The following is a 25421-nucleotide window of genomic DNA, read 5'->3' as shown; positions in this document are numbered from 1 at the left end:
GGGAGTAAAGTGAGACAGTTTGTTAACAGATGAGCCTGGTACAATTTTTTTTAAAGTATTTCTTCCAGTATTTCTTGATCATGGACTTACTCCAGGAACTGACTGCTAACCACTTTGCTTGGGGTGGTCAGTAGTCTGTGTTGAGTGAGGTTATGTGCATGTGAAAGGGGTTTCAAAGACCCTGTTGAGAGCAGCTTTGTAGTTTGCCTTGATGTGCTGGGGCTGCCAACTCCTGTGCTCGGAGGTGTGACCTGAGTATGTAACATGAAATACACCTCAGAAGAGATACAGTCCCTGAGCAGTGACCCTCAGACCTGCCTGTGCATAATAAATGGTAATAAATGATGACTTTTGCATTAATTCTTGTGAACAACAGTGTATGTAGTAAAAAATCCCCTTACTTTCTGATTTAAAAATAAAAACCTACGGATCTGTCCAGTTTCACTGGTGTTAGAAACCAGGTTATATATTTGTGTAGGTTCCTGTTAGGCTTCTTTTAGATCAGCCTTCAGCTTCTTTGGGATGAGCTCTTAATTGCATGTGTGCTGCTTGTGTGTAGGACTTGGCACGATGAAGCATGTCTCAGATTTTGACCCTGATAACCAATCTTGTCATGTTTCTCTTTATTTGCTTCCTTGAACTGACTCTACAGGTCAGGCATTACTGATGCTGAAGCAATTGCCAGTTATCCCAAGCAGAACATCAGTAACCCACCTGATATGTCAGGTTGGAACCCATTTGGAGAGGACAATTTTTCCAAGTTGACAGAGGAGGAGCTGCTGGACAGAGAGTTTGACCTGCTAAGATCAAGTAAGGGACGCTTGAAGGCTTACTTTGCTTCCCAGTAAATGAGGGCTCTGTGGTTGCTCAGCAGTTCCAACACCTGCTTGTCCAAGGACCGTGCAGGCTGTGTACAGAACGTTCTTTCTGAGCATTTGAGGGCACGGTTGGGCCTGTCTTCCTTTCCTTTTCCTTTTTTGAAAACACGTGCAATAGGAACTCACCGTCTGAAACTGGTAGTTACTGGCTCGATTACTGCAAAACTGGTACTATCTTAGCTCTTCTACACTGCTTGTGTCACCTTCATTGCCAAGAGGCTCTCAACAGCAGAGGTATGTTGTCAGATGGGAAGAGAATTTTGGCTGCTTGCTTTGTTCCTTTCCAGCTTTTTTCTTGCACACCAGAGCAGAAGATTGTGTGGGTCTGATATGTCCTTTGAAAATGCCTGAAAGAAAATTGATCTATTACATTATGTTAATGTTTTGTACTGTCCTTTTTGAGTGGCTACATGTAAGGGCTGGTTTATTGTACTGATATGGCAATAGTTGAATAAACTTTTTCCTCGTGAAGTCAGTTATCTCCATGGTTTTTACTTGGAATTACCTTCTGTTCTTAATTGATGAACACATGCTTGTTAGTTGCTGTTCCTATAACTGGCTTTGTTGAGATCAGATTTATTAGTGGGACTTGGAAGACGTGACAGTGTTAAAAAACAGATTGTATATGCTTGGCTGTCTATCAGCAAGTTTCTTGCAATTAAAAGTACAGTAAAGTTGATTTTCAAGTAACTGAAAAAAATACCTTTGCCTTCAGTTGAGTATTTTTCCTATTGGATGTGCACATTACCTGTTAATCCTCTAGGAGAGTGACTGGGTGGGTTTGTTTGTGAAACTCTGGTTGTTAGTTTTGCCTTGGATCCCGTGTGGATCAAATCAGATTCCTGTTTTTGAGTTGGGAATGTAGCCTGCATACATTTTACAGTCAAATGTCTCTCTGGTAGCTGGGGAAAATGGCTTATGTACTAGCTGAAATTTAGCATTCCTTCCACGTCCAAGTTAAGGATTGGATTTGGTAGTAGAATTGAATATCTGTAAGCATGCTCCTTCCAAATGTAACCCTTAGTCCTCTGGAATAACACACTCCTGAGTCTGAAGCGGGCCAAAGAAGATGATAACCAAGGTACATTTTGGGCTCAGCTCTTCAAGGAGTGCAGAGCACAGGAGAGCTGGGTGTGATAGCACCCTTGATGTGCTGTATCTGCAATGTAAACCAAACCCAAGGGCACAGCTCTGCTCAGCATTAGGGATTTCAGTCACTCACATAGAGCAAGTGCAGAAATAACCGAGTCACTCCCTTGCCAGCAGCACACTAGATGGCAGCCTTGTCTGTACAGATGGGCTGCCTTGCAGCTGCTCTGAGCTCCTGGCGCTTGGTGTCCCTCAGGAGGGGCAGCTTGGTGGTTTGTGTATGTAGGTACACACGCCACAGCCTTCAGAGACCTTTTAACCTGGCTTCTCGATACCAAGGGTCTTGTGCCAAAGATCATATGAGCATACTTGGCAGTGTTAATGCCTTTACTGCAGTCAAAGCAGGAATAATTATACTTCATGTTGTCTACTGGTGCTTTCTCAGTCTTGGCTGGAATAAAGGGAGATCAGGAGATTTATTGTGAAATTAAGTCTTGTACCTATAAAATTGTCTTTAACTGTGTGAGTTAGTGGAGTTTCCTTAGATATGCACCAAGGTTGAAGTCTGAGTTCTCTTTAGGTATAGGTTATCTCCTGTGAGGGAGAAAGTACTCAACAGCCTAAGTAACTTTTTTGCCATCTAGAGAAGAGAGAATTGCACATGCAGATTTGATCAGTGATTGTTATTGAAGCCAAATGCTGTTCTGTACTTTATAACTCACATACAGTGGTGTGTAAGTTGGTGGTGCTGACTAGTGTTCAAAACACAAATCCTTTGTGTCTCTTCTCAGAAGCCCTAGTTTGTGTTCTTGATGCTTAATACATAAATTAAAGGTGTTTCTAAATCTGGCATATATTTTTAAAGCTTACATGTTTGACAGTAACACGTAAGTAAATGTACAAAGCCTTTGTTAGAGGATGAAGATGTTGCCACAATTTGTCAGGCTGGCATTTCTATTGGATTTCGTGTGTTGAGGGGCTTAACGTCAGTGTGTGCAGTGATGGGTACTGCTGGGGTGATTAATCACTTCTCTCATGAAAGGGGATCCAGTTCCCAGGCCAGAACATGGCTTGTACTTGGTGAGGGTTTTCCTAGTAGAGTGGTGCTGATTGCAGTGAAAGGTGATGTGCAATTGGATGGATTTCTGAGCCGAGCACCTTTGTGGAGAGCTGTGACACAGAGTGACAGATTGGAGCTCCTGGCTCTTGTTGTTCCTCTGTTGTTGGTGTTGCTGTGATCGTCGGTTAGTGATGGGCCAGAAGCAACATCTGATGCTGCATTTCTGACAGCATTGTGAAGAAGTAGATTTCTTAAACAGCTCCTGTAACCACTTAATCATCTGTGCAGAATTGGGAGCCAAGAAAACATGTCTGCTTCCTCGCTGGGAAAGATCCCCCAGCCCAGCTCTCACAGCCTTGCACAAAGGCATGGGATCACCCTGGTGCTCCAGCAGGGACAGGTGTGGGGGCAGAGCCTCCCAGGCACTCTGCCAGGCTCCTTCTTTGCAGTAGGAAGGAGCTGCCCAGATCAGCTGTGCAGGCAAGAGCTGTGCTTCTTACCAGCATACAAGATACTCCTCCCTCACCCTGTACAGTGCATAGGTTTAAGTCCTTCCATTTTTATTTTATTTTACTTTATTTTTTGTTCTGTTTCATTTTGTTTTTTGCAGACAGGCTGGTGGACAGGAGAGCATCTTCAGATAAGAATGTGGAGCCACATGCTGCTCCACAGACAAGTCCTCCTGAAGATCCCTTTGGTTCTGTTCCTTTCATTTCTCAGCAAGGCAAGTTCCATCTGTGACATGACTACCTCGTAGCTGTATGCATACATACCTGTGGGTGTGTGTATCTGCTGAAGTATGCACAGCAGTTCACTGACCAAAGAATGCCCAAGGGCTCGGCTGCCTCCTGACAGCACTTGGGTTGAAGGGATGTGTTGGTGTGTTCTTTACCTTCAATTAAATCCACTTGTGCATCCAGCTCCTGGTGCCTGTGGAGCCTTGGGACAGACTGTACAGTGTGGTTCTGCTGGGCCAGTGCAGTGGGCAGAACCACAAGTGCTTTTGCTGAAGGGAAATTGTTTGCTACGGCCAATTTTGCTACTTCCCTGTAGTCTGCTTCTGACTCACAGTTTCTCTAGTTCAGTTGTCCAGCTGAGTGAAGACAGTAAGGTTCTATGTATTTAATGCACAGTTTTGGTACAAGTTGAGTCAAACGCCAACATTTTACATTGGCCCCCCCCTCCCCATGTGCAGACATTCATTATTCCTTTTCAGTTCAGCTTTGTCTATGTTTACCTTGAATGGAAGTAAAAATAATGTATTGTGTGGGCATTGTGAGTGGGAAACTGCATCATCCTGCAATTTAAGGAACAGTTTTAACATTTGGTTGATCAGCACTTTAGTATTTATTTTGGTACCTTTGACAAAGTAAAGCCTGTGTGGTAGTTGAATGGTAAAAGGAGGATCAGTCACTTCTGGAGCCGCTTGGGTTTTGTTGCGAGTTCTTGTGTGATCAACGTGCCTTAGTATGACATGTACAGACTGTTTTTATGGAACTTCAAAAGCTCAGGTAACATGCCTTAAAATAAATCAGCTGGGGTCAACCTAAGGTAGTATCTGTGTTTTCTTTCACTTCGGTCCTGCATTCTTGGAGACAATCTGGTAGGGCTGCAAAGCTCCACGTGGTGAGGGGTGGGCAGGGGAGTGCTCCTTTGCTCTGCAGAGCCTTGGGTGAAAATCCCTGTGCCTGTGGCTGCTCCTGTCCCTGGACCTGAATTCATTCTGCTTGCTGTAGGACTGTGTTCTTAGCCGGCGCTTGTGTTTCGCTCTCTCAGAGAACAAGTTTGCTTTCTGTCCCCTCGTTCATGATCAGTAGTTCAGTGAAAGCCATTTCAGTGCAGAAGAGTTTGCTCTGCAGGTGCTATTGGGAAAGGTTTCCCTGGCATCTTCTTTCTAGAGGTTGCTTTGACTTAGAGGTAAGCCTGAATTCACATGCAATATGAACAGAAAATAGCTTACACTCCATTTAAGATGGGGACCATTGGGTATTTGTCTCCTGCCAAGTATTCATACCCTTGTGTCCAGAGGTTATTCTGTTGCTTTCCTCACCTGCAATCTTGGAAGTGCATTTGATTGTTGCTGGCTTTTTTAGATGGTTATAATATAGCTTTAGATTGTAACAAATGTCTTCACTGTGTTTTATCATGTGCTTTATTTTTCTTATTTGGAATCCAAGCTCTAATTCTTGACACACTAAAAAAAAAAACCCCAAAAACCACAAGTTGCTTCTTTTAAGGGGAGGAAAAATCCCCTGAAATTGTCATGACAGAAAAAACAGGCTGTTTGAGACATGTTGAGCTGGTTGTATAATCATAGCTGTGGCACTGGGAAAAAATTGTGCACTTTTCTATAGCCTTTTTTTCCTGTGGATTTTAACTGGCACTTAAACAAAAGTAAATATTGGCTTGGTTTCAATAAATGTATCGTTAATTATGTGTTAACTGTGAATTACACTTAGTAAACAAATCAGGTACAATAAATATTTAAGTATTAATATTGATCTTCTAAAATCTGGTTTGTGTTCCCCACTGAACTGTTCTTGGTAATGTCTTGAAAAGAGGAATTGCATGACAGCTAAGAAAAGGAGAAAGCTTTTGGACATTTTTAATTTCTAGCTGAGGACTTTCTGGGGCAAACTTGACAAATGTCCTTCCCTGATATTTTGATTTCCGCTTGCACTTAACAGTGTTGCGTGATGTGTTCTTTCTGGTTTGTTCCCTGTGATTGTGAAATGTGTAACTGAGCAGTAAACCACCTGTGTCCCTTACTCAGAGCACCCAAGGGCAGGTGATTGCTTGGCAAGTGGAACAGAGGTTTAATACCTTGAGTGCAGTTCCAGCGTTTGCAGGAGAGACTGGGATCTTGTTCAAGCACAAGTTTTGTTTCCTTATTGTAATGTGCCTCGGGCCAAATGGGGAGTGTGCTAGCACTGTTTGCCCAGGGCTCTGGCCACTAAGTTCTGACTTGTTCAATTGCAATGACGTGAAATGGTGACCTTATAAACATGGGATCTTTAAAGTAAATAAAACTAACTTTCTTGAAAAGTGGCAGTTCTTACTGAAGTTGTGTTCTGCTGTACTGACAACAGCTCCAACTCAAAGGCTGGGTTTTTTCTGCTTGGTTTTCCTTGCTCTGGCACAGGTCTGATGTATAAGTAGTGTGTGTGGGTTGTGGCTGAGTAGAGTCACCCAGAGGATTTCTCCTGTTTTGGAGGCTTAAGGGTTCTCTGCTGAAAGCAATTAACTGACTCGGGTCACCTCCTGAGAGAGAGCAGCACTATGGTGAAGATCCTGTGTCATCTTTGGACCCACCACCATCAACTGCTGGTCATCTGGCTAAGCAAGTGCCACCAGGTATGTTGACATGTCTGGAAGTTGAGGCGAGGGAGCAGCAGAGGCTGGAATTAGAAGCCTTTGATCATCGCCGGGAAAGTCTGTGGGCTGCTGTGACTTGGGATATTTCCTGTGGAGCTGAGAGTGCATTTCAGGCTGGCACTGATGGAAGGGTTACCAGGAGAAGAAACCTGCACCTGATGGACTGTAGCTGCTTGTCTGTTAGACCTTCTGTGCTTATTTTTGTCCAGTGGGAATGAAGGACCAGCAGCAACTCTTGTGTCCCTTGGCGTGCACAGAGGGAAAGGGGTGTGAAATGAGCTAACAGTGTTGGGTTCCTCTCAGTTTGGGGAATAGGGAACTTCTCTGGAAGCTCTTGGTGTCTCTCACCTGTGGTGTGTATCCTATTAAAAGTGTGCTCACAAGTAAACTTGCTACACACACTACTTAATGCCTGAATTTTTGTGGAAAATAGTAGTGCCCTAAGACCTGAGACGACTGGAAAAGAAGCTTGACCTGGGAAAGAATTCCAGTGCTTGATCTGATAGAAACAAACCCTACATTGCAAACTTATTAATGAAAGAGAGTTAAGCACTTGACATGTGGAAAACAGGTCCTGGTTCTGGAATGCCTGAACTTGATGTTGACGGTGGAAAAAACATCTCCTGTGGACAGGAAGTTTTGGAATGAAAATTTTTGATTCAAGTGTGTGTTAACCAGCTTATGTTGTAATCCCCTTTCTTATTATCAAGCGTTACAGAAGCTCGGGAGAAAGATGCTTTGTGGTGCTCTCAAATGTGAGAAGGAAATGTCATGAATATGGTACAGTTGGCTGGTAAGCTGTACTCAGTGCCTTTGGTCACCTTACGTTTATTCACACTAATGGTTTGTGGGATGAAGCCGGGCTAGGATGGCCTTTTGCTTCCCTCAGCTTTATATTGCATTTCCCAGAAGGAATACAAGGATTGAGGTAACACTCAAAGTTGCATGGATGGGCTGTGTGAGAAGTGGAGATGTTGGGCAGTGTTGCCTGAAGCTGTTTCAGGCATTCGGCTCCTGTGGAAGAATCTCGGTGAGCTGCCACTTGGGATCTCGGGATGGGGTTCTGATTCAGGTCATTTTGTTAACAGCAGTTCTGCTGAATGTTGTACAGCTCATGTGTGCTGTAGATGTGATCAAGTCATTTGTTTGTGTAGCCTCCGTGGTAACCCCTTCTGAGCCGCTACAGGCCTGTTCTCTATGCAGGGACTGAATAAAAGCAAGTCGAGTTCTGTAGCAGCTTCCTTCTGACTTCCAGACTTCCCACATTCAGCAACATGGTGGTGTCTTCAAATGTGGCTGCGGGTGTCTGCCTTGGGATCAGAGGGGCATTGTGGTGTGGTGTGTGTTGTCCCAGCTGTGTGGATCTTGCAGCAAACCAGCCAGCTGTGTGCCAGACCCAGTGCCACGGGAGTCACCTGGAGCCTTGGACACATCCCTGGGAATCCCCTGCTGCAGCAGGTGCTGCTGGATGTGCATGGCGTCACAACAGAGATGTCCCGGCAGGAGCAAATGTGGGGGATGATGATTCATTCGTTTTTTTGTGTACTGCTTCCAGCAGCGTTTCAAACCTCTGTGAGTTCTGTACCACGGCTGTGGAGTCCTGGGACCACTGTGCAGTCTGGGCCTTTCAGTGGGACACAGCTTGCCAGAACTTAAGAAGAAATTATTAATACCAGTCCAGAAGAAACAAAAAATACTTGAGCTGCTTTTAGAACTTGAAAAATGCTCCTGCCAACAGTTCGTGTTTCTTTGGCAGCTGATGTTGATTGCTTATAGGTGCCCAGACCTGTGTGCAGTAATCTGGGTGTTCTAAAGTGTTTCAGGTTTGGATAACTTGGCAGAATAAGTTCTTGTCAATATGTGTATTCATTGAAAGCTTCACTGATGTTACTCTGTACCTTCTTGGCTGTGGTTTCAGTTATTCATGGTGCTTGCTTAATTCAGGTTCAGGATATTTCCCTGAATCAAGATAATCTAAAACTTGAGCTATTCCAGATACTCCTTCCTAAGTAACCTGAAATTGTTCACCCATCCTAGGTATAAATGGTACGTCTGGGTTCTACCAAGGGTCTGCCTTTTCTCTCCAAAATGACGTACTGGGTTTTTTAAAAAGTTTTTTCAAGTCTTGCAGCAGTCATGGGCACATTGCACTATTTTTTATATTGCTCTTTCATCTCTGGAGTAATTATTTAAAAGAATGTCAGCAATAGTGCCAGGCACAAGTGTGGTATTCTTCCATTTTTGTTGCTCTTGAAAATAGAGGTGATAGCACATGTAAATCCATTACAGTGTTGAGCAGCTGCTGCCCTGGCTGTTGTCAGAGAACTGCTGCAGATTTAGTTGCAGCCCGCTGCTAATCCTTGGGCTGACATGTGGCAAATTGTTATGAAATGATGGTGGCAGTATGTTCCCAATTCCAAGGGAGCTTAAAGCTCTTATGCCCCACTCTTGGGCTACCCCCATGATACCCTAAAATGAGGAACCAGCAGAAGGCATGTAATTACTGCAGTTGTTAGAGGGAATTCATCCTTTTATAATCCTGTGTCTTGAAAAAGAACATCGGAACAGAAAATTTCCTTGAAGATTGGGATCTTCTTATATGATTAAAGATGTTCCACCTGGCTCGCATTTGAACCAAGAGCAATTGTTCCCTACAAGCTGCAAACCTGATTAGAAGTGTGGTAATCTGGGCAGCACATTGCAAACAGATGTTGCCCCCAGCGTGCAGCAGTGCCGTATAAATGTGTATCTGAATGTCTCTGCAGCAGTGTAGCCTGACAAGATTGCATGAAATCAACATGACACAACACTTCAGTCTGGAAATCTGTTTGGCCTGAGCATTCAGTTGTCATTAAGCAGGGGCTTTTCCCTTTTGGGCGATTGTTTCTGTGTCTAGTGCACTATTTCATTTGCTAACTTCATTAGCAGTGAAATGAGGGCAAGTGTAGAAGACCAAACTATTCCTATCTTCGTTTAAAATATGACAGTTCTAGGGAGGGTATTTTTGTTTCTTTGGATCGGTTTTGGTTCTTGTCTGATGCAGTTTTATCCCTGTTCCTGGGGCTAACATGAAGCTACTGCAGCTGCAAAGGTGGGTGCAGAAATGGTTTGTTCTCTCAGGGTTGGTCAGGTAGGGCTAGAAGTGTGCAAGATGAGTACCTTAGAGTAGTTTCTGCTTGGAGCGGGTGGCCCTGGTTGTTTCTAACCTCAACGCACACAGAAAGATACTTGTTCTCTCCTGACACAGTCCAGTGTGGGAGCAGTGATGTCACCATTCTGGAAATCCTCTTTGAGGTACAAGTGTTTTCTTCAAACCCACATATCAGGTGCTGTTCACAGTGTCATCTGCTGCGTGCCACCTGCTTTCCAGGTGACGTGGTCCATGTAGGATCATACATGCTGGCTCTGTAGCTGTGATAGTAGTGAGCTCCTGGTGGAGGTTTTGAGTTTGTAGTCACAGTTGGATAATTCCCAGTCCGTACATAATGCCTAGACACTGGGTTTGTGCTGCGATAACCAAGTCACGTTGCTAACTCTGCTTCCTGTCCAGTCTCCTTGCCAATCTCATCTGAAGACGTAGAAATTTGGAAACCTTCTTGAGAAACCACTGCTGAGCTGAAATGCAGTTATTGACTGAGCTGTAGTGCTGTTAGAACGGGAAAAAGTCTTCTTGCTGTGTCTTTGAGTGGCCTCAAAATTAAGATGTTTTGGACCATGTTTTCTCAAGTGCAGGGGCAGATGCTTACAAACCTGCCCCTTAATCTTCCCTTTCCTGTGGGCTGCCTCATTCCTGCCAGCACAAAGGCTGGTGTGTGCTATGTCCAGCGTTCCATGGCATTGCCCTCAGTGGAGCAAGAGCCCACAGAACTGACCAGGGCCAGGACAGACTGCTGTGGGCAAAGTAAAACTCAACATGTACATCAAACTTCGGTGTTCTCATTGCTGTTCAAGCACTTGCCCTGTGTCTGCCTCTGTCAGCCAGGAAGGTGCTCAGCATTTCCTTGAAGAGCTCCAAGTGCAGGGGAGGGCACCTGGCTTCTGTGTTCTGTGGATACATGTCTCCAGCAGGAGGGATTGCTCAGTCGGTTGTTCCTGGCTTCATCCGAATTCCTCTGGAGGTTGTACTGGTTAGACTGAAGAGAGGAAACCTTAGGGTGGAAAGGCTGGGTTGTCTTGATGCCCCATTGCCAAGATCATTTGCTGAGTGTTGCTAGCAAGGATCACATTGTGAGTAACAGGTGGGTGTGTTGGGGTGCTGGAGTAGCTGGGGTGCCCGTGCATGGAGTGTGCTGTGGGAAGTGTCCTCTCTGCTGTGCTGTCTATGTGGGGAGCCCTGGGGCTGGGAGCTGCACCTTGTGTGCCTCACACGGCCCCTTGGGCAGCTCAGCTGCTCCTGGGAGAGGTTGTGTTCTGTCTCGTCAGTGCCTGTTGCACTTTGTGTTCTAGGGACTCTGACTGTGGCAGCACTTAACCAATTATACCTCATACACCTGACTTCCCAGAAGGTTTACGTAACACTGTGATTCAGTTCTTCCTTGAAAAAAAACCCAATTCTATTAGTTGTTTATTGAGATGCATATTGAGACTGCATATTGAGATGAAGTGCAGAGGTTGAACCATTCTGTAGGACTGTAAACTCTTGTGGATATGGACACAGAGAAGAGGTTTGGGTCTTTTGTTGTGGAAGTGCTGTTAACATCTAGCCTAGAAGTAGTCCCTTTTTCTCCTTTAAAATCTATTTGCATTTATGCTAACATAAGTGTTCCAGTAAATATTGGAAACAGCAGGATTTGGAAGCTGGGGGGGGCGGTTATATAGTGCAATGTGAAAGCTGTACCTTTGGGAAATCTAAAGTAAGCAGCAGAATAATCCAGATTCTAATTTAGTGGGTAAAGCAAATATGTAGCATTTAAAATTACAGTAGATAAGAAGCAATCTGACACCAGAAGGCAAGAAGAAACAGCTCAAAGCCCTAATCACCTGATGGTTTTAGTCATTCTGGTCATCTTGTTTTTAAATCCTTACATAAATTGTATTGCTGCTGAATTTTGATTATTTTAAGTGTAGCTGCAAAGGAGTGAGGAAGCTGATGGTTGAGGAAATCGCTATTAATTCCCTTTAAAAATGGAAGAAATGGCTCTTGTAAAACTGAAGCATAGAAAGAAAGAATCTGACTTGACCTAGTAGCTGCACACTAGTTTCCTTGTGAAAGAAAGAATTAGCTGAGAAAATGTTTTGTATATTGCAAGAGCAGGAGTTATGAGCGGGATTTTGGCTGAAGATGATTTTTGGAGAAGTAGCAGATGCCTGTAGCCATCCCTAGCTTTTTCCATCCTTTGAACACATGGAGTAGGTTAAATGTCTCTGTTTGTATAACACAGCCCTAAGTGGAAGACATCAGTTTTGGCTGGGTGAGGTCAGGGGTGCAGTGCAGTGCTGTGGGTAGAGTTCTCTAATATTCTCTAATAGCTCTTCCACAGGAGCAGCCCTGGCCCCAGCTACTGTCAGATGCTGGAGATGTGAGAGGCTTGTCCCCAGTGCCAGGGTGCCTGACAGCTTCTCTGGGCACAGTGGCACCCAGGCTTTGGGCACACAGGTTGTGGGCAGTGGCTCTGGGCCTGCTGGGAGGTGAATTTTCCTGCTGCTGCTGGTGTTACATGTAACATTAGGCACCCTGTCTGTGGCCAAGAGGACATTTCTAGGGCAAGTGTGCTTTATCCAGTGGAGACTTGAGTATTTTGATTTTCCTCCTTCCCTTTTCCTTCCAGTAGAAATCAGAATCAGTTACACTCTTGAAAACATCACCCCACATGACAGAGCTCTGACACAGGGAGAAAATGAGTGTGCTCAGTGACAAGAGCAGTGCCAGTGCTACTGTGCAGCCTCCCCTGCTCTGCCTGCTCTTGCCATCTCTTTTTTGTACCACTGCAAAATTTTTATTGCTTCCAGTGTTTCCAAGGCAACCATGCCACAAAAGACTCATCAGTGATTTGTTCCTTCAGTTCCAGTTGTCAGTGAATAGTAGGGAGAAAGCTGGCAGAGGGAAAGAAGTAGATGAATTTCCTTGCCATTGAGAAGCTGAGCTGACAGGTTGCACTTAGGCACAAAGCAGAAAGCATTGCTCTCAAACTTGAGGAAAAGCAAGAGCCTTTGTGCCTCAGTTGCTGCACAAGTTAGAAGGAGCTGCTGTCATGACTACAGCATTGTTTGTCAGAGCAGACTATCAAAGCAGAAGCACATAGAAAAATAGCTTTTGTGCTTAAAAATATAATATAAAAAATTAGTGTTTAAATCTTGCTGCTTCCAGAGGAGAGTGGCTGTGTAATGACTGGGTTTGAAAAGCTGTTCCTGGAGATCAGCTGTGTCCATTAGCCCCTTGTGTATGCCCCCCAAATACTGGTACTGTATTTCCAGGCACCTTGTGCTTTAGAAGGAAAGCTGGCAGCTCTGTCTGTTCATTTTATGTGTGTTTGAAATGTCTGATCTGATTTTTAGCTGGTTTCCCTCCCTAAGTACAGGATATATGTTTTGCATCAGCTCCTGGAGTGTGTGGCTGTGGAGTGTGTGGGGCAAGTTTTGCCTTTCTGTGTTTTAAGTTTTCATTTGCTTTTTTCTTTGGACCCGCAGGTTCCCCTGGAAAACAAGTGGATAACTCAGCCAGCAATCAAGGAAATAACTTAGGGATCCCAACAAAGGCTGGAAAACTGAGCCATGCATTTAGAGATCCCCAGGCAGGGAGGAAAAGTGCAGAGGGACATGTGACAAAAGGTGGTGAGGAGTCAGAGAGTGATTTTGAATCGGATCCTCCTTCTCCCAAGAGCAGTGAGGAAGAAGAAGAGCAGGAGGATGAAGAAGTCTTGCACGGAGAGAATGGAGACTTCAATGATGACAATGATACAGAACCAGAGAATTTAGGCCACCGACCTCTCCTCATGGATTCTGAGGAAGAGGTGGAAGAAGAGGAGGAAGAAAAGCAGAGCTCCGATTCGGATTGTGACCAAACCAAGCAAAAATGTGTGGAAGGGCTCCTGGGCACTCGGTTCAGAGATGGTGCGGGCAGCAGTGAAATCACAGAGCCCAGTTCAGTGCCTATGTCCCTGCCTGAGGTGCCAAGCACTCTGATCAACTCTGGCCAAGAATTTGACGTGTTTGGAGCTGTGCCCTTTTTCACTCTGCAGCCTCAGGCAAGAGAGAAAGTGGTCAAAGATGTTTCCTCTCAGGTGGCTTTTCCCAGCCAAAGCCAAGAGCAGGATGACTTTGATGTTTTCATAAAAGCTCCTTTCAGCAAAAAGGTGCCGCAGCAAGATGGGCAGGGCTCAGGGATGGAGCCTCTGCTCTCCCCCACCTCTCTGCGGAGCGTGGATATCTTTGGTTGCACCCCATTTCAGCCGTCCCTTGTCCCCAAGTCTGCTGGGAGCAGACAGGACCTGTTTGGGCTGGTCCCGTTTGAGGAGATCGCAGGCAGCCAGCAGCAGCAGCAGCAGAAGGTGAAGCAGCAGCGGAACCTGCAGAAGCTGTCTTCCCGCCAGAGGCGCATGAAGCAGGAGGTGTCCAAGAACAACGGGAAGCGCCATCACGGCACCCCCACCAGCAGCAAGAAGGGGCTGAAACCCATCTACCGCACCCCGGAGCGTGCCCGCCGGCACAGGAAGGCCGGCCGCAGGGACTCGCAGAGCAGCAACGAGTTCCTGACCATCTCGGACTCCAAGGAGAACATCAGCGTGGCCTTGACTGACAGCAAGGATCGAGCCAACCCTCTGCAGACGGACGAGACGCTGCTGGATCCTTTCGGAGCCAAACCCTTCCACCCGCCGGAGCTGATGCGCCACGCCCAGCACCAGGGCTTTGGGGACAGCCGCGGGGACCACGGCGCAGTTGTGGTGGCTGGCAGGCCCAGGCAGAGCTCCTTGCACGGGGCTGTTCACGGAGGGGACGGGCTGAAAACTGATGACTTTGGTGCGGTGCCCTTCACAGAGCTGGTGGTGCAGAGCACACAGAGCCAGCCACAGCAGGCACTGGAGTTAGATCCCTTCGGAGCAGCTCCGTTCCCTTCTAAACAGTAGAGGCTTCCAGTGGGTTCCCCCCACTACACCTCTCCAAGTCCCTTAATAAAGGTTTAGTGGAGTAATTTATGTGATTGAAATGCCAGGGGCCTGGGTTGTACAGCTTCTTCAGGTTGAGGAGGCAGTGGCCTACATGCATGATGGAATTGCAAATAATGGCTAGTTCTGATTTGGATCTTTTGGAGAAAAAGAGAAAAAAAAATCAGAAGTGTTTTTTCCTTATGGCAGGTGGCTCCCAGAATGAAATGAGGAATTGAATACGAATCGCTGTCACTGACTTGGGGCCCTGGGACATACTGTCATTGTGCACTTTGGTCTTGCCTTTCCTTGCCTCTGCCATATGCCCTGGTGGAGCAGAAGAGGCAGGGAGCACATGGAAAATGCTTCCCATATGTACAGGAGGCTAATGAACTGCGGTGCTTCTTCGTATCTCATCAGACCTAAGAACCAAGACGTACTGATATCCAGATTATGTGCTGGAAATAGCCCAGTCTTTGCTTCCTAGGTGAAAACTACCTTTAATAATAATAAAAATAAAGCAGCCACATCCTCAGGGGGCTGTGGCCTAGAATTCCAGAGCACAGCTATGGCTTAGGACCTTGCAGACCATCTATGCAGCTGCAGAGACGAAAGGCAGACTTTTTTTTTTGTGTGTGTGTGCCTAAATGGTCAATTTTGAATTATTTTTTTAATAGTAAGTGCCATTAATGTAAAGTAGCAAACTGGAAATGTAGAGTCAAAACTAAAGAAGGAGGTGATTTACTGATCTGTGAGAAGCCTGAATGTGTGGGGGAGTGAGCCAGCAGAGACGTGGCCAGGATTGCAGCACTTTGGGAGACTCCTCAGCACACTGGAAGAGGGGCTGTCCTTGGGCACGTGGAGTGCTTCAGATGACTTGCAGAACTGACTGTGAGGTACAACCGTTGGGTTGGTTTAATTACAACTTGGGATTTGTGTCTGTTTTCCTCATGGATTTTGATTGCAAAGGAAATGTGTCCTCTCTCAGACCTGTTGGTTTTTCACCACAACAGTTTTATGACATGACTGTAACCTGATGCTCTTTTAAGGGTCGCTAAAGGCACTGAGCTTTGGAGAAGCTTCCTGCCTCGGCTGTGTTCCAGCAGGAGCTGGTGGCTGCTGCACCACGGAGCTGCATGTCACCCCATGGAGCCTTTTGGGAAGGACCCCTGTCCTGCTGCCATGCACCGGGAGGTGCCTCGTGTGATGGCAGGAGGTGTGAACACTGCCGAGCACAGGGTTTGCTTCCTGTGTTGCAGAGGCTGGCGGTGTGTGCAGGCAGGATGGACACTGTGTGCAGGGACAGTGCCCCTCGGGACAGCCCAGCCTGGCTTCCACGCCATCCTCACAGGGACACAAAGGAGGTGGCTCCTTGGCTTGTCTCACCTTTCTGTCCCGCTCCACCGGAGGCTGAGGAGAGGGTAGCTGGGTGTTTGCACAGGGGGGACATCCCTGGTTGTGGCCGGGTGTCCTCACGTGCCCCTCTTTCACAGGTGAAGTGAGATATTCAGGGTTGTGAGCTTTCTTCCCCCAACGCCTCCTGCTGGATATTCAGGAGATGATGGGGGAATTTGGTCCCTTTCACTATTCACTGAAAACACATTGAAAACAAATCACGTGACTCCTTTGGGATCAGTTTGATAAAATGCCCCCCAGGATATATGTGAGACAGCTTCCCTTACCTCTGGAATCTGAATGTAGCTCATAGTGATGGTGTACAGATAGCTACCTTCATCTTCCTCAGTTTCACTTCTCACAGGGTGTAGGTGGAATATTCCAGCTGTGCCTGCTTCAGTGTGCCTTTTCCAGGATTAGGAGTTAAGCCCTTAGGAGATTGAGTAGAAATGTTTCAACACAGGACATTCCAGGCTTTATTACTGCTCTTCTCACCTGTTTGGTGCCAAAGGTTGCAAGAAGCACATGCCAGCTTTTGTAGCATTTCTGACACTCAGGTTTACAGTCTCTTTCCCTTTATTTTTCTTTCTCTCTGTGCATGCTTATGAGCTGCCCTTCTCAACGTCTTTCAGAGCTGTTACCTGCCTGAAGAGCCCTTGGAATGCATCAAGATGACAAATGTGGCAGTGAGGTGGACACAAAATGAGCTGAAAACTGTGGTCCTAAATGTGGTTGGTCCTCACCAAAGCCAGGCTGTTGCTGTCTTCCCAGTGGGAAAGCAACAGGAAGGGTTAAGGATGCACATGGCCCCGGGGCTTGGCTCCAGGGCCCGGAGGAGAGGTGCAGGGAGGAGGCTGGGCATCGGCAGAGCCAGTGTGGGCAGAAGCCATCAGGTAAATGACAAATAGGAGATGTGTTCACGGGCTGTTGGCATAGCTGAAGGGGCTGCAGGGGGTTTTGGCACAGGGTCTCTGTGCACTTACACTGCAGCACAGCCAAGCTGAAGGGAGACACAAGGCCAAGGCAAGCTGCAGACCTCAGACTCTAGAGCTGGCACGATTTATGGCCTCTGATATTTGCCTCCTAATGGCCTTAAGAAACCTGGTTCTTCATACTTGAGACACCAGTCAGGTTTTTGCTTAAATTTAGCTTTTTTTCTTCAGTTATTTTATCCTTTCTCATGGTCGATGTGAGATTGGTTCACCCTGCTAAGCTGACTTTTCCTGGTGTATGTAGATTATACACAACTGAACCCAAGTTGGGGGTTGTTTTCAGCCACTATCCGCTATTCAAAGGAGGTGAAATGTGGGACTGTCAGGGAACGGGGTATCCTTTGCCTTTTTTCAGGGTGTGTGGAGTGCAATGTGACCTTAGTAGACAGCAGGAAAGCCCTTGCTGCAGTAGACATGTACGTGCTGCCTGTGGTAGCGAGAGGGCAAGGTTGGCACTTCCCTTCCAGACAGAAATCCCAGTGGGTTTTTACAGCTTCTCCTTCAGCATGCTGAGGGACTGAAGCACAGGCCTTCCAGGATCAGCTGCTGGAGAGAGAGTCTGTCCCCAAGTGCTAAGAAGCACAACCTCTTTTAAGTGGTTGTGGTGGTGGAAAGAAGAACCAGGTAGTTGTGTTTGCCTGCAGACTCAAAGGGCCCTTAGGTATGTAATTAATACAATTAATGCTGTGGTGGAGGGCTCTGTGAGCACCAGTGTTGGAGGCGGAAAAAGCTTATAATCATTCTGGGTGTCCCAGTTAGTAAAACCAAGTACTGTGAAAATAAGTTGATTATATTTGCTACTGTGAGAAAAAGAGTTTATCTGAAGTTTTTTATACTATATCGTGTATTTTTATATATCTAAGAAGTATATATAAAATATACACATGCTCGCACACATCACATACCCCTTGGAGCTGCTGTGGTGTTGGTAACCCAGCAGCCACAATCATGTTTGTGACCTGAGTGATTATGAGTTGAGCACCAAGGGTGTTACTGCTCCATAGAGCCTATTTTGAAAGGAAATCAAGGAGATGGTGTGTATGGTAAAGTTATGACTGAGGCATCACCTACTATTAAAGAGCATAAAAACTATTTTAAAATTGCTGGCATTCAGCTTTTAAGTGCACTTGCCTGAACTACACTTCCATTTCTTGTTAGACTTGGAGTTTCTAAAGCTTTTTTGTGTACTACTAAAGCGAGAACTTTTAACTTTTTTTGTGAGGCTGATGTATATCATAAAACCCTTGGAGTTGTTAAATAAAGGAACCTGGTAACAGTGCCTTTGCAGGTCTCTTCAACACTGTGTTGTGAGGTATTTGTGTGGAGGTTTCATTTACTCATTATAAGCAGTGCTGCTGAATGATTTTGTAGCTGTCATGTAAGCACCTGTGATTCTCTTAAAACCGTTTTAAGTAGTCGTATTTGCTGCCCAATTATCCTGCAGTATCCAACTGGTTGAAATCCTTCAGTTCAGTGTTACTCCTTAAAGCCTTCCTGCAGAAAGGTCGTGAATGGGTCCCAGTGCCACTGTACTGAGCTCTGCACTTCTGGACAGAACTGTAATGTTGTATGAGCCCCTTCCTGCAGTTGTTTACTGCAGCAGGTTCTTTGGATGCTCCTTGCATTGATTTTACTCTCAGGTGAGCTGAAGTAAGAATGGAAATGGTCAAGAACAGATAAAGCAGCAGGAGTCTGTTAATAGAGTACTTGGTAGTAGGCTGAAAAGCTGAGTTCATCAGCAAGTTCAGCTAGAGAGTCTCCCCCAAAAATCCCTGTCTGTGGCACAAGTTCCATGGCTGAGCCACTGACATCTATTGTTTTGCTGCATGAGATGCAGGAATGATGTTACTCCAAGGAAAAAACCAACAAACTGGAATTTATTTATAGGATCAATATGTACATCAAAGATCATCATGCAGCTTGATAAATTGTGTCAGGTAAAAATGCACATCTTGGCAATCAGTTTCCTTATCTGGTGGAAACTGCTGGAGAAGTTGAGAGTTTCCATTATAAAAATACATTAGCAAATGCTGAAGTCAGTAATATTTCAGAGTACAGACACATTATTGGGGTACTACTGTACACATAACACTGGAAACAGACTTTTACACTTGCAAGTTCCTTGTCAGGCTTCAGTAGTAGTAATTAGTGCACTTGAAACTTGCTTGGCTGTCAAGTTAAAAAAATCATTAAAAAATCAGTGTTCACACTGAAAGGCTGAAAGCTCTGGGAGCTGAATCAGTAATGAAGAGTCAGTTTTGCCAATACTTGTTTCTGGAGTTAAAAAAAAACAACAGAAAAACACCAAAACCGCAGACAGCATCCCTATCCAGCATATCAGGAGGAGTTTCCATCCTGCCTTCTCCATGCCTGAGGAGTGCAGGTGCCTGTCTGTAAGCTTCCACCTCCACTCCACATCTCCTTGGCATGCCCTGACCAGAAAACAAGTCCTGCTCCTCTGCCTCAGCCCAGAGGGAGGCAGCTTCGGGCAACCAACAGAGCCTGCCTGCCCTGGGGCAGTCACTGCACAGAGCCAGCCTCTCCCAGTGGATTGGAGGGAAGCCTCCACAAGTACACAGCCACTTAGGATTTGTCCCAGCAGCACCCTTGCCTCTAACCCACAAGTCCAAAGGATGCCGGTGCTGTTTGGAAAACTGGCACCCCTGGAGCTTAATGGTGCTGGGCTGCAGCTGTGCAATAACCAGCGTATTCCGTGGCTCCCTGGTGTTCATTTCATAAGGAATGGTTCCACATCACATCCTGAAACTCCAAGCAGCCTTGGCACTGTGGCAGGATTGTGAAAGCAAGTCCTTTTGGACAGCGGTGTCTGCGAGTGCAGTATCATCCTGCACACTGGAAAAGGCCAAAGTTCAGGAATCTGCATCCCCAGCAGGTTCCCTGATTGCAAAACAGCAACAAAACATGGACACGCAGGCTTAGTGCTACTCCTGGAATATTTTGAATACTGATTCCAGCTTGCTGAAGGGATCTAGAGAAATTTCTTAAAGCATTGGCACGACCCCGACCCCCCTTGGGGGAGGCTATTTTCAAGATCTGCAGTGAAGATCTAGGTGTGCTGGATGTCATGTGATCTTATCTCCCAGGGAATGGGAGAGAGCTCATCCAGGACAGAAATCCACTGAATTCCAGTTCATGTGTTTCTGTGCCAATGCCAAAGCATAAGCACATCTTCCACGTCAAGGCTGAGGGATGCACTGCCCACAGGGCTGTGCTTTGGATCCCACAGTTCCTACAATTTTACAGGACGGCTGCCAGGAGTGTTCTCCTAAATGTGCACTCCCCCTGCAAACCTGGCATCCAGGCCTGAGCCGTTGGTGTTTGCCAAGCAACAAAGCATCCTGCTGGGATCTGTGTGCCGAGTTAGCTCAGCCCCTGCTGTCCCGCTCCAGGCAGAGCCACTTGGTTCTTGACTGCAGGGCAGGAACTGGCTGGGAAGGAAACACCCCTCTGACCCAGGCAGTGCTGCTGTGTTTATCAAAGCTTGCAGTAACACTCTGTCCCAGCAAGGGGGTAACAGTCCAGCAGTCAGGAAAGGAACTGCCTCAGTCCTTGACAACACAGCTCTTCACATGAGGCCCAGATCCTCAGAGTCACAGATCCTCTTGTGCTGCCTCTGAAATAGAGCAGGGAAATGAGGTAAATCACTGTGCACGTGTAGTTGGCAACTCATCTGATTTCCACAACATCCAGAACAATGCTGAGCAGACTGAAAACCTGACAAAAGCCTGAGGAAAAGTACTTAAGTACTAATGATGGTTTGAGACTACTCAGATTGTGACACAGAGCTGGAAGGGATCTGCCAGGGCTAAGTCCAGCCTGCTCTAAAACTGCTCAAGGCCCCAGCAGCTCCACAGAGCCTCATCCAGTGCAGCAGCACAGGTGAGCAGAGTGCCTGGCATCACACGCCTGCTTTTTATTGGCACCAGTCAGGACCCATTGTGGGGCAGCGACCCGAGGTGCAGGCCGGCATTCCCGAAGCCTGTGCTCGGTGTCCTGCTCCCGAAGGTGGCAGCAGCCGTACCTTGGCTCACAAGTCCGCGCTGTACTCAGGGCAGGGCTTGCTGTGCCGGTACTGCATGATGTACACTGTGGACTGGTGCCACCAATACAGCATCACCACTGCCAGGATGTGCCACACTTGGTGGCTCGAGCCAAGGTAGTTCAGCTGGCCTGTGGGAGAGAACAGGGATATGGAGTTCAGCTGTTAAAAGTTGGCCATGCAGTGCAATCAGCAATCGGCGTCCTGCAGAGCTCTGCCACACCCTGCCCGTGAGGGCTGACAGGGAAAGTTCTTTAACGAACTTGATGGAAGCTGTCTGCCTCATCCCACTCCTTTACTCTGTGTGGGAACACTGCATGGGGAACACGGTCAGCCTGTTCTCTCCCAGGAAGTTCAGCACCCACAGCAAGGACTGTGGCACTGTAGAAAGCTTAACTGCAGAAAAGAAAACAGCCAGAAGAGAATTTCCTACCTGGGAAGTATCTTTCTGGAACTTTGGAAATATAGAAGAGAAAAGCTACAGCAGCGATGAAGTACATGACAAATACCCGCGGAGCAAACTCCTGCAAAAGAAAAGCAAGCTCTCCTATTCTGTTAGAAGGCAAAACCAGAAAAAAATGTCCCTAAGGATAAAAAAGGAAAAGGCATGACAGCACCGAATCTTCCTTCCCTGCCTGTGTTAGCTGTGCACAAACCCAATGGGGACACACATGCCAAACTCTGGGAAAGCCTGAGTGGGAAGAAACCTCTTTTATTCCAGCCTCTAGCTTCTACACACAAGCTACTCCGTTCAGCTGCCAGCAGACACAGCATGCGGCTGTGCAAGGTCACCTGCCACTGCCCTGAGCCTGCACAGCACATCCCACTGAGGCTGGGATGGCAGCAGCTGCACACAGCACTGCTCAAGCACCAGCAACATGGCCACCAGGTGGGTCTTGTTAGCAGAATTACCAAAAGTGGACCCTTCTTCTGAAGTACGGAAACAAAATGCGTACTGTAGACACCATCCTGCTACCCCAGGGGAAGCCAGATGGGGAAGTGTGGGGGCACAACTGCTACTGCTGATTTTTCGGGGGACACTGTGAAATGTCCTGCATAAAGGCCACATCTATTTCGAAGTGGTGCTCTGCCACATTCCACAGCAGCTCTGGACCTGGCTGAACCCTCACCCCAGGGGACAGCCACGCATCCAGGCCAGCCCAGGTGTGTGCAGTTTGTGCTCACTGTGAAAATGAAGTGTTTCTTTCAGCACCATCAGGTGTTGCTGAGCAACTGTAGCGATTTCAGGGTGGTTCATACTGGGGCATGCCTTTGGCTCTACTGGGCTGCTGCTTTCACAGCATAATTCCAAGGGGTGAAGCAAACAGGAAAATAGTAACATGAAAGAGCTGTTAGAGGAGGATTGTGTGGGAGACAGAGGGCTGAGCAGATAAATGCTGATTTCTGCTGCCATCCTAGGGAACAGACAAGGAGACAAGTAATCATCCCATCATCCCAGTGTCTCCTGGTTGCCCTCTGGAGCTGTGGAGGCGGCCAGCCCTGAGCACTCCTGCAGCCTGACAGGCTCCTTCCTGCTCCACAGGCACCTCAGCTCCTGGCCCCTGCCCTGGCCAGGGTGCGGTCTGCCCGCACAGGCTGCTCCATGCCCAGGCACAGGCACAGCTGGATCCTGCTTTCCTTCCCACCGCGCAGCTCTAGGGCAGCACAGCACAAGGAAGCCTCCCAAGCTGTCTATCCCCTCTCAACACACTTCTCAGTGTTCCCATTTGGATCGTATCAACCAAAAGAATTCTGTCCTTAGAAGGATTTGAATTCCTCCTGCTTCCCCAAGTGTAAGAGAACTCAAGAAGGATGGCAAGTGAAAAGCAAAAGGTTTTTTTTTGGGTTTTTTTTTTTTTTTTACCTGTACAATGGATGCCCCAATGCCGCCATTGAGCCAAACCCAGTGGATGGTGGGAATGATTCCATAGCCAGACACGGAGCAGAAGATGATGGAGCGCAGCCTGTGCCACTGCTGTGTGAGGTAACTGGGGTGGATCTGAGCAAAAAACACTGCCAGGATCATGGCCAGCACAGTGATCAAATACACCTGGCGCCAGTACTGGGGGCACAAAGAAACAAAGGCGAGTTTGTGGAGTGCAAAAGTCAGCTCTGGGCAGAAGGCTTCAGTGACCGAGCACAGCGGTGCCTCACCCTGTCCCTGCTGCCATGGGTATGAGTGCAGGGCCCTCTGCTTGTCACCTGGCACTGAGGGGAGGGGACTGTTCCTGGGGGCACCTGGCACCACACCCTTCATTCCAAGGAGGTCCTGCACCAAATGTTTTCAATGCACTGTGCCTCACCAGCCCAGTTCTGCTCCTGGACAGCCATGTCCAGGGCAGGCCTTGACAGGGAACTCATTTACTCATCCTCTCTTAGGAGGAGGGAAAACAAGGTTGTTTCTGCCTCGCAGCAGCTACCTCGTGGGCAATGCTGTTTGAATAAAGTACCTGTGATGGGACACATCCTACGACCAGCCTCAGGCACTGGATACAGGTAGGACCTGTAAAGTTTCCCTGCCTTGAGAGAAATTTAAATATTTTGCTGAGGCTTGTGCAATCAACAGCTGGAAAGGAGAACCTGCATTTGCCTGTCTCTTCAGCTGGCACAGTTCTGCTGAGGTCAGAGGGACATGTCCCAGTTCCCATCCCTGCCCCAACGCTCCTGTTCTCCTTGGACACCTGCACTGAACCCCTTCCTGCAGCACAGAAACCAAGCCCTGCAAGGACGTGCTCCTGACTCACGTTACTGCAGTAGAAGGCATAGAACACTCCTGACACGTAGCAGCCCAGGATCCCGATGGAAATGCCCGCGTAGTCCAGTGCCATCCAGCGCCGGCTGGTCTTCTCGGAGCGGTGGCAGCAGAACAGGTGGTATCCTACTGAGCAAAGCATACAGACCTACGCAGAGAGCCAGAGGAGGGGGTTAATTCCTTACCAAGGAGCAGGGAGCACAGCAAGCCTCAGCGCCCGGCCCAGGATGTGCTGTGCAGGCATTTGTGATCCCTGCCAGCCAGGCACAGAGCTGCTCTGGCAGGGGGAGGAGGAGCAGGACACCGCAAACCGCGGTAACCAGTTGTACAAGTAACAGCTCCAGAGGCCCAGAGAGCTGGCAGTGCTCCAGGGAGACACATCCGCACCAGCACAGGGCAGAGCCCAGAGCCCAAATCTGCCCTGAGTGCCTGCTGTGTGCCCTGACTGAGGGAGCACTCAGAAATTTTAACTCTGTTTGCTCCTAGGCTGGCTTACAATCTTTTCCCTGAGAAGCGTTTGGTTCTCTGTGGCCTTCTGCGGGAGCAGGGAGGAGCACTAGAGCCACTTGTGGCTGTACAAAGGCATCCTGTGCCCTGCAGAGAACACAACGCAGCTCTCGCAAGGACAGCATGCTGCACAGGAGCTGCAGGGGACATGTCTGCTGTGCAAACAGATCCCTCTGACAAGTAACAAGTGAGGCCACCAGCCCTCCCCGACCATCCCGGTGCTCCGGTGCTTGGCCCTTTCCAGCAGCATCTGGAGCCGCTCAAACTGCGGCAGCTCCAAGAGGCGGCCCGGAGGAGCGCGCTCGCTCAGCACGGGCTCTGTGCCGTGCCGGCCGTGCCGGCCCCGCGGGCAGCCGGCGCCCACCTGGAAGCAGAAGAGGCAGACGGAGCAGATGACGAAGTCCTCGCGGGAGGCGCCGGCCGCCGGCAGCACGGCCGTCAGGTCGTAGATGCCCAGCGTGAAGAAGAGCAGGAAGCCGAGCAGGTGGCTCCAGATGTTGACGGTCTCGTTGGAGAGGATGAAGAGGCTGCGGGAGCACACACACACACACACACACACACACACAAACACACACACGGCGTGAGCAGCGGCGGCGGGGCCCGGGCAGGCCCGCGGCCGCGGGGCGCGCTCACCTCTTGATGCAGAGGCGGGAGGGCAGGTAGGCGCGGTATCCATCGGTGATGTAGGGGTTGTCCTTCAGGAACACCGGGATCTGCTCGTACGTGTAGAGCCGGATGCCGCGCGGCACCAGCACCGGCCAGTATTGGTAGCTGCCCAGCTCGATGTAGTGCGCGCTGCGCAGCAGCTTCTGGTGCATCCTGGCCGCCGCCGCCGCATCGGACCGCCCCAAGCCGCCCTCGCGGGCCGGGGGCCGGGAGCGGGAGCGGGATCGGGATCGGGAGCGGCGCCGGGAAGGGCCGTGATGACGTCACCGCGCGGCGCCCGCCGATGGCGTCACGGCGCGGGTCGGCCCCGTCCTGCGCCGGGAATGACCGCTAGGGGGCGCCCGAGCGGCGCCCCAGCGCCCTCAGCGCTCCGGAGCCCCCGGGGCCGGCCGGGATCCTCCGGGATCCGCCGGGCTCCTGGGGTCCTTCCGAGCTCCCAGACCCTCGCAGGACCCCGCGCACCTCCGGGATCCTCCGAGGCGCCTTGGAGTCCGAAGTTCCCCGCGCTGCCTCAGAGCGCTCATCCCCCCGGGGCCCCTCAGAGCTCTCAGATCTCTGGGGCCCCT

At 48.4% G+C, this 25421-nt stretch overlaps 2 protein-coding genes across 6 annotated transcripts in view; one reads left to right on the top strand and one right to left on the bottom strand.

Moving 5' to 3' along the window:
- Positions 1-18149, top strand: part of BMP2K (BMP2 inducible kinase) — a 49095-nt gene extending 30946 nt beyond the window's left edge. Inside the window, exons 14-17 of one of the 3 annotated variants that reach the window (XR_005626739.1) lie at positions 653-810; positions 3638-3751; positions 13030-15379; positions 16511-18149. Coding sequence is in view for 2 of the 3 variants with exons in the window: in XM_039701903.1 (XP_039557837.1) it covers positions 653-810; positions 3638-3751; positions 13030-14465 (1708 nt within the window). In the remaining variant the exon portion in view is untranslated. Of the gene's footprint in view, positions 1-652; positions 811-3637; positions 3752-13029 lie in introns of all 3 variants that reach the window. The other 2 variants (XM_039701903.1, XM_039701904.1) reach the window with 2 other exon arrangements.
- A 570-nt stretch (positions 18150-18719) lies between these two features.
- Positions 18720-25114, bottom strand: PAQR3 (progestin and adipoQ receptor family member 3). Of its 3 annotated transcripts, XM_039701968.1 has the most exons (7): positions 24823-25114; positions 24554-24716; positions 23675-23830; positions 22795-22992; positions 21364-21454; positions 20913-21061; positions 18720-20504 (listed from the first exon to the last, which is right to left on the bottom strand). In XM_039701968.1, the coding sequence occupies exons 1-6, from the start codon at positions 25005-25007 to the stop codon at positions 20919-20921; spliced, it is 936 nt and encodes a 311-aa protein (XP_039557902.1). In that variant the 5' UTR covers positions 25008-25114; the 3' UTR covers positions 18720-20504; positions 20913-20918. The 3 variants fall into 3 exon arrangements, with proteins under 3 accessions (XP_039557902.1, XP_039557903.1, XP_039557904.1); XM_039701969.1 differs by lacking the exon at positions 20913-21061; XM_039701970.1 differs by lacking the exons at positions 24554-24716; positions 24823-25114 and adding an exon at positions 24179-24238.
- Positions 25115-25421: the final 307 nt, after the last annotated feature.

This window comes from Passer montanus, unplaced genomic scaffold (genome assembly GCF_014805655.1).
Source record: "Passer montanus isolate IOZ18808 unplaced genomic scaffold, ASM1480565v1 scaffold150, whole genome shotgun sequence".
NCBI lineage: Eukaryota > Metazoa > Chordata > Aves > Passeriformes > Passeridae > Passer > Passer montanus.
Note: the sequence above shows the minus strand (reverse complement) of the source record. Positions and strands in the feature narration are given on the sequence as shown.

What these genes read in the sequence shown, in the direction of transcription:
- PAQR3 (XM_039701968.1), bottom strand. Translation starts at nt 25,007, where the DNA reads ATGCACCAGAAGCTGCTGCGCAGCGCGCACTACATCGAGCTGGGCAGC. An exon ending in TCCCGCCTCTGCATCAAGAG is followed by an intron (nt 24,717 to 24,822) that starts GTGAGCGCGCCC and finishes GTGCTCCCGCAG; the next exon opens with CCTCTTCATCCTCTCCAACG. An exon ending in TTGGGGCATCCATTGTACAG is followed by an intron (nt 21,455 to 22,794) that starts GTAAAAAAAAAA and finishes TTTCTTTTGCAG; the next exon opens with GAGTTTGCTCCGCGGGTATT.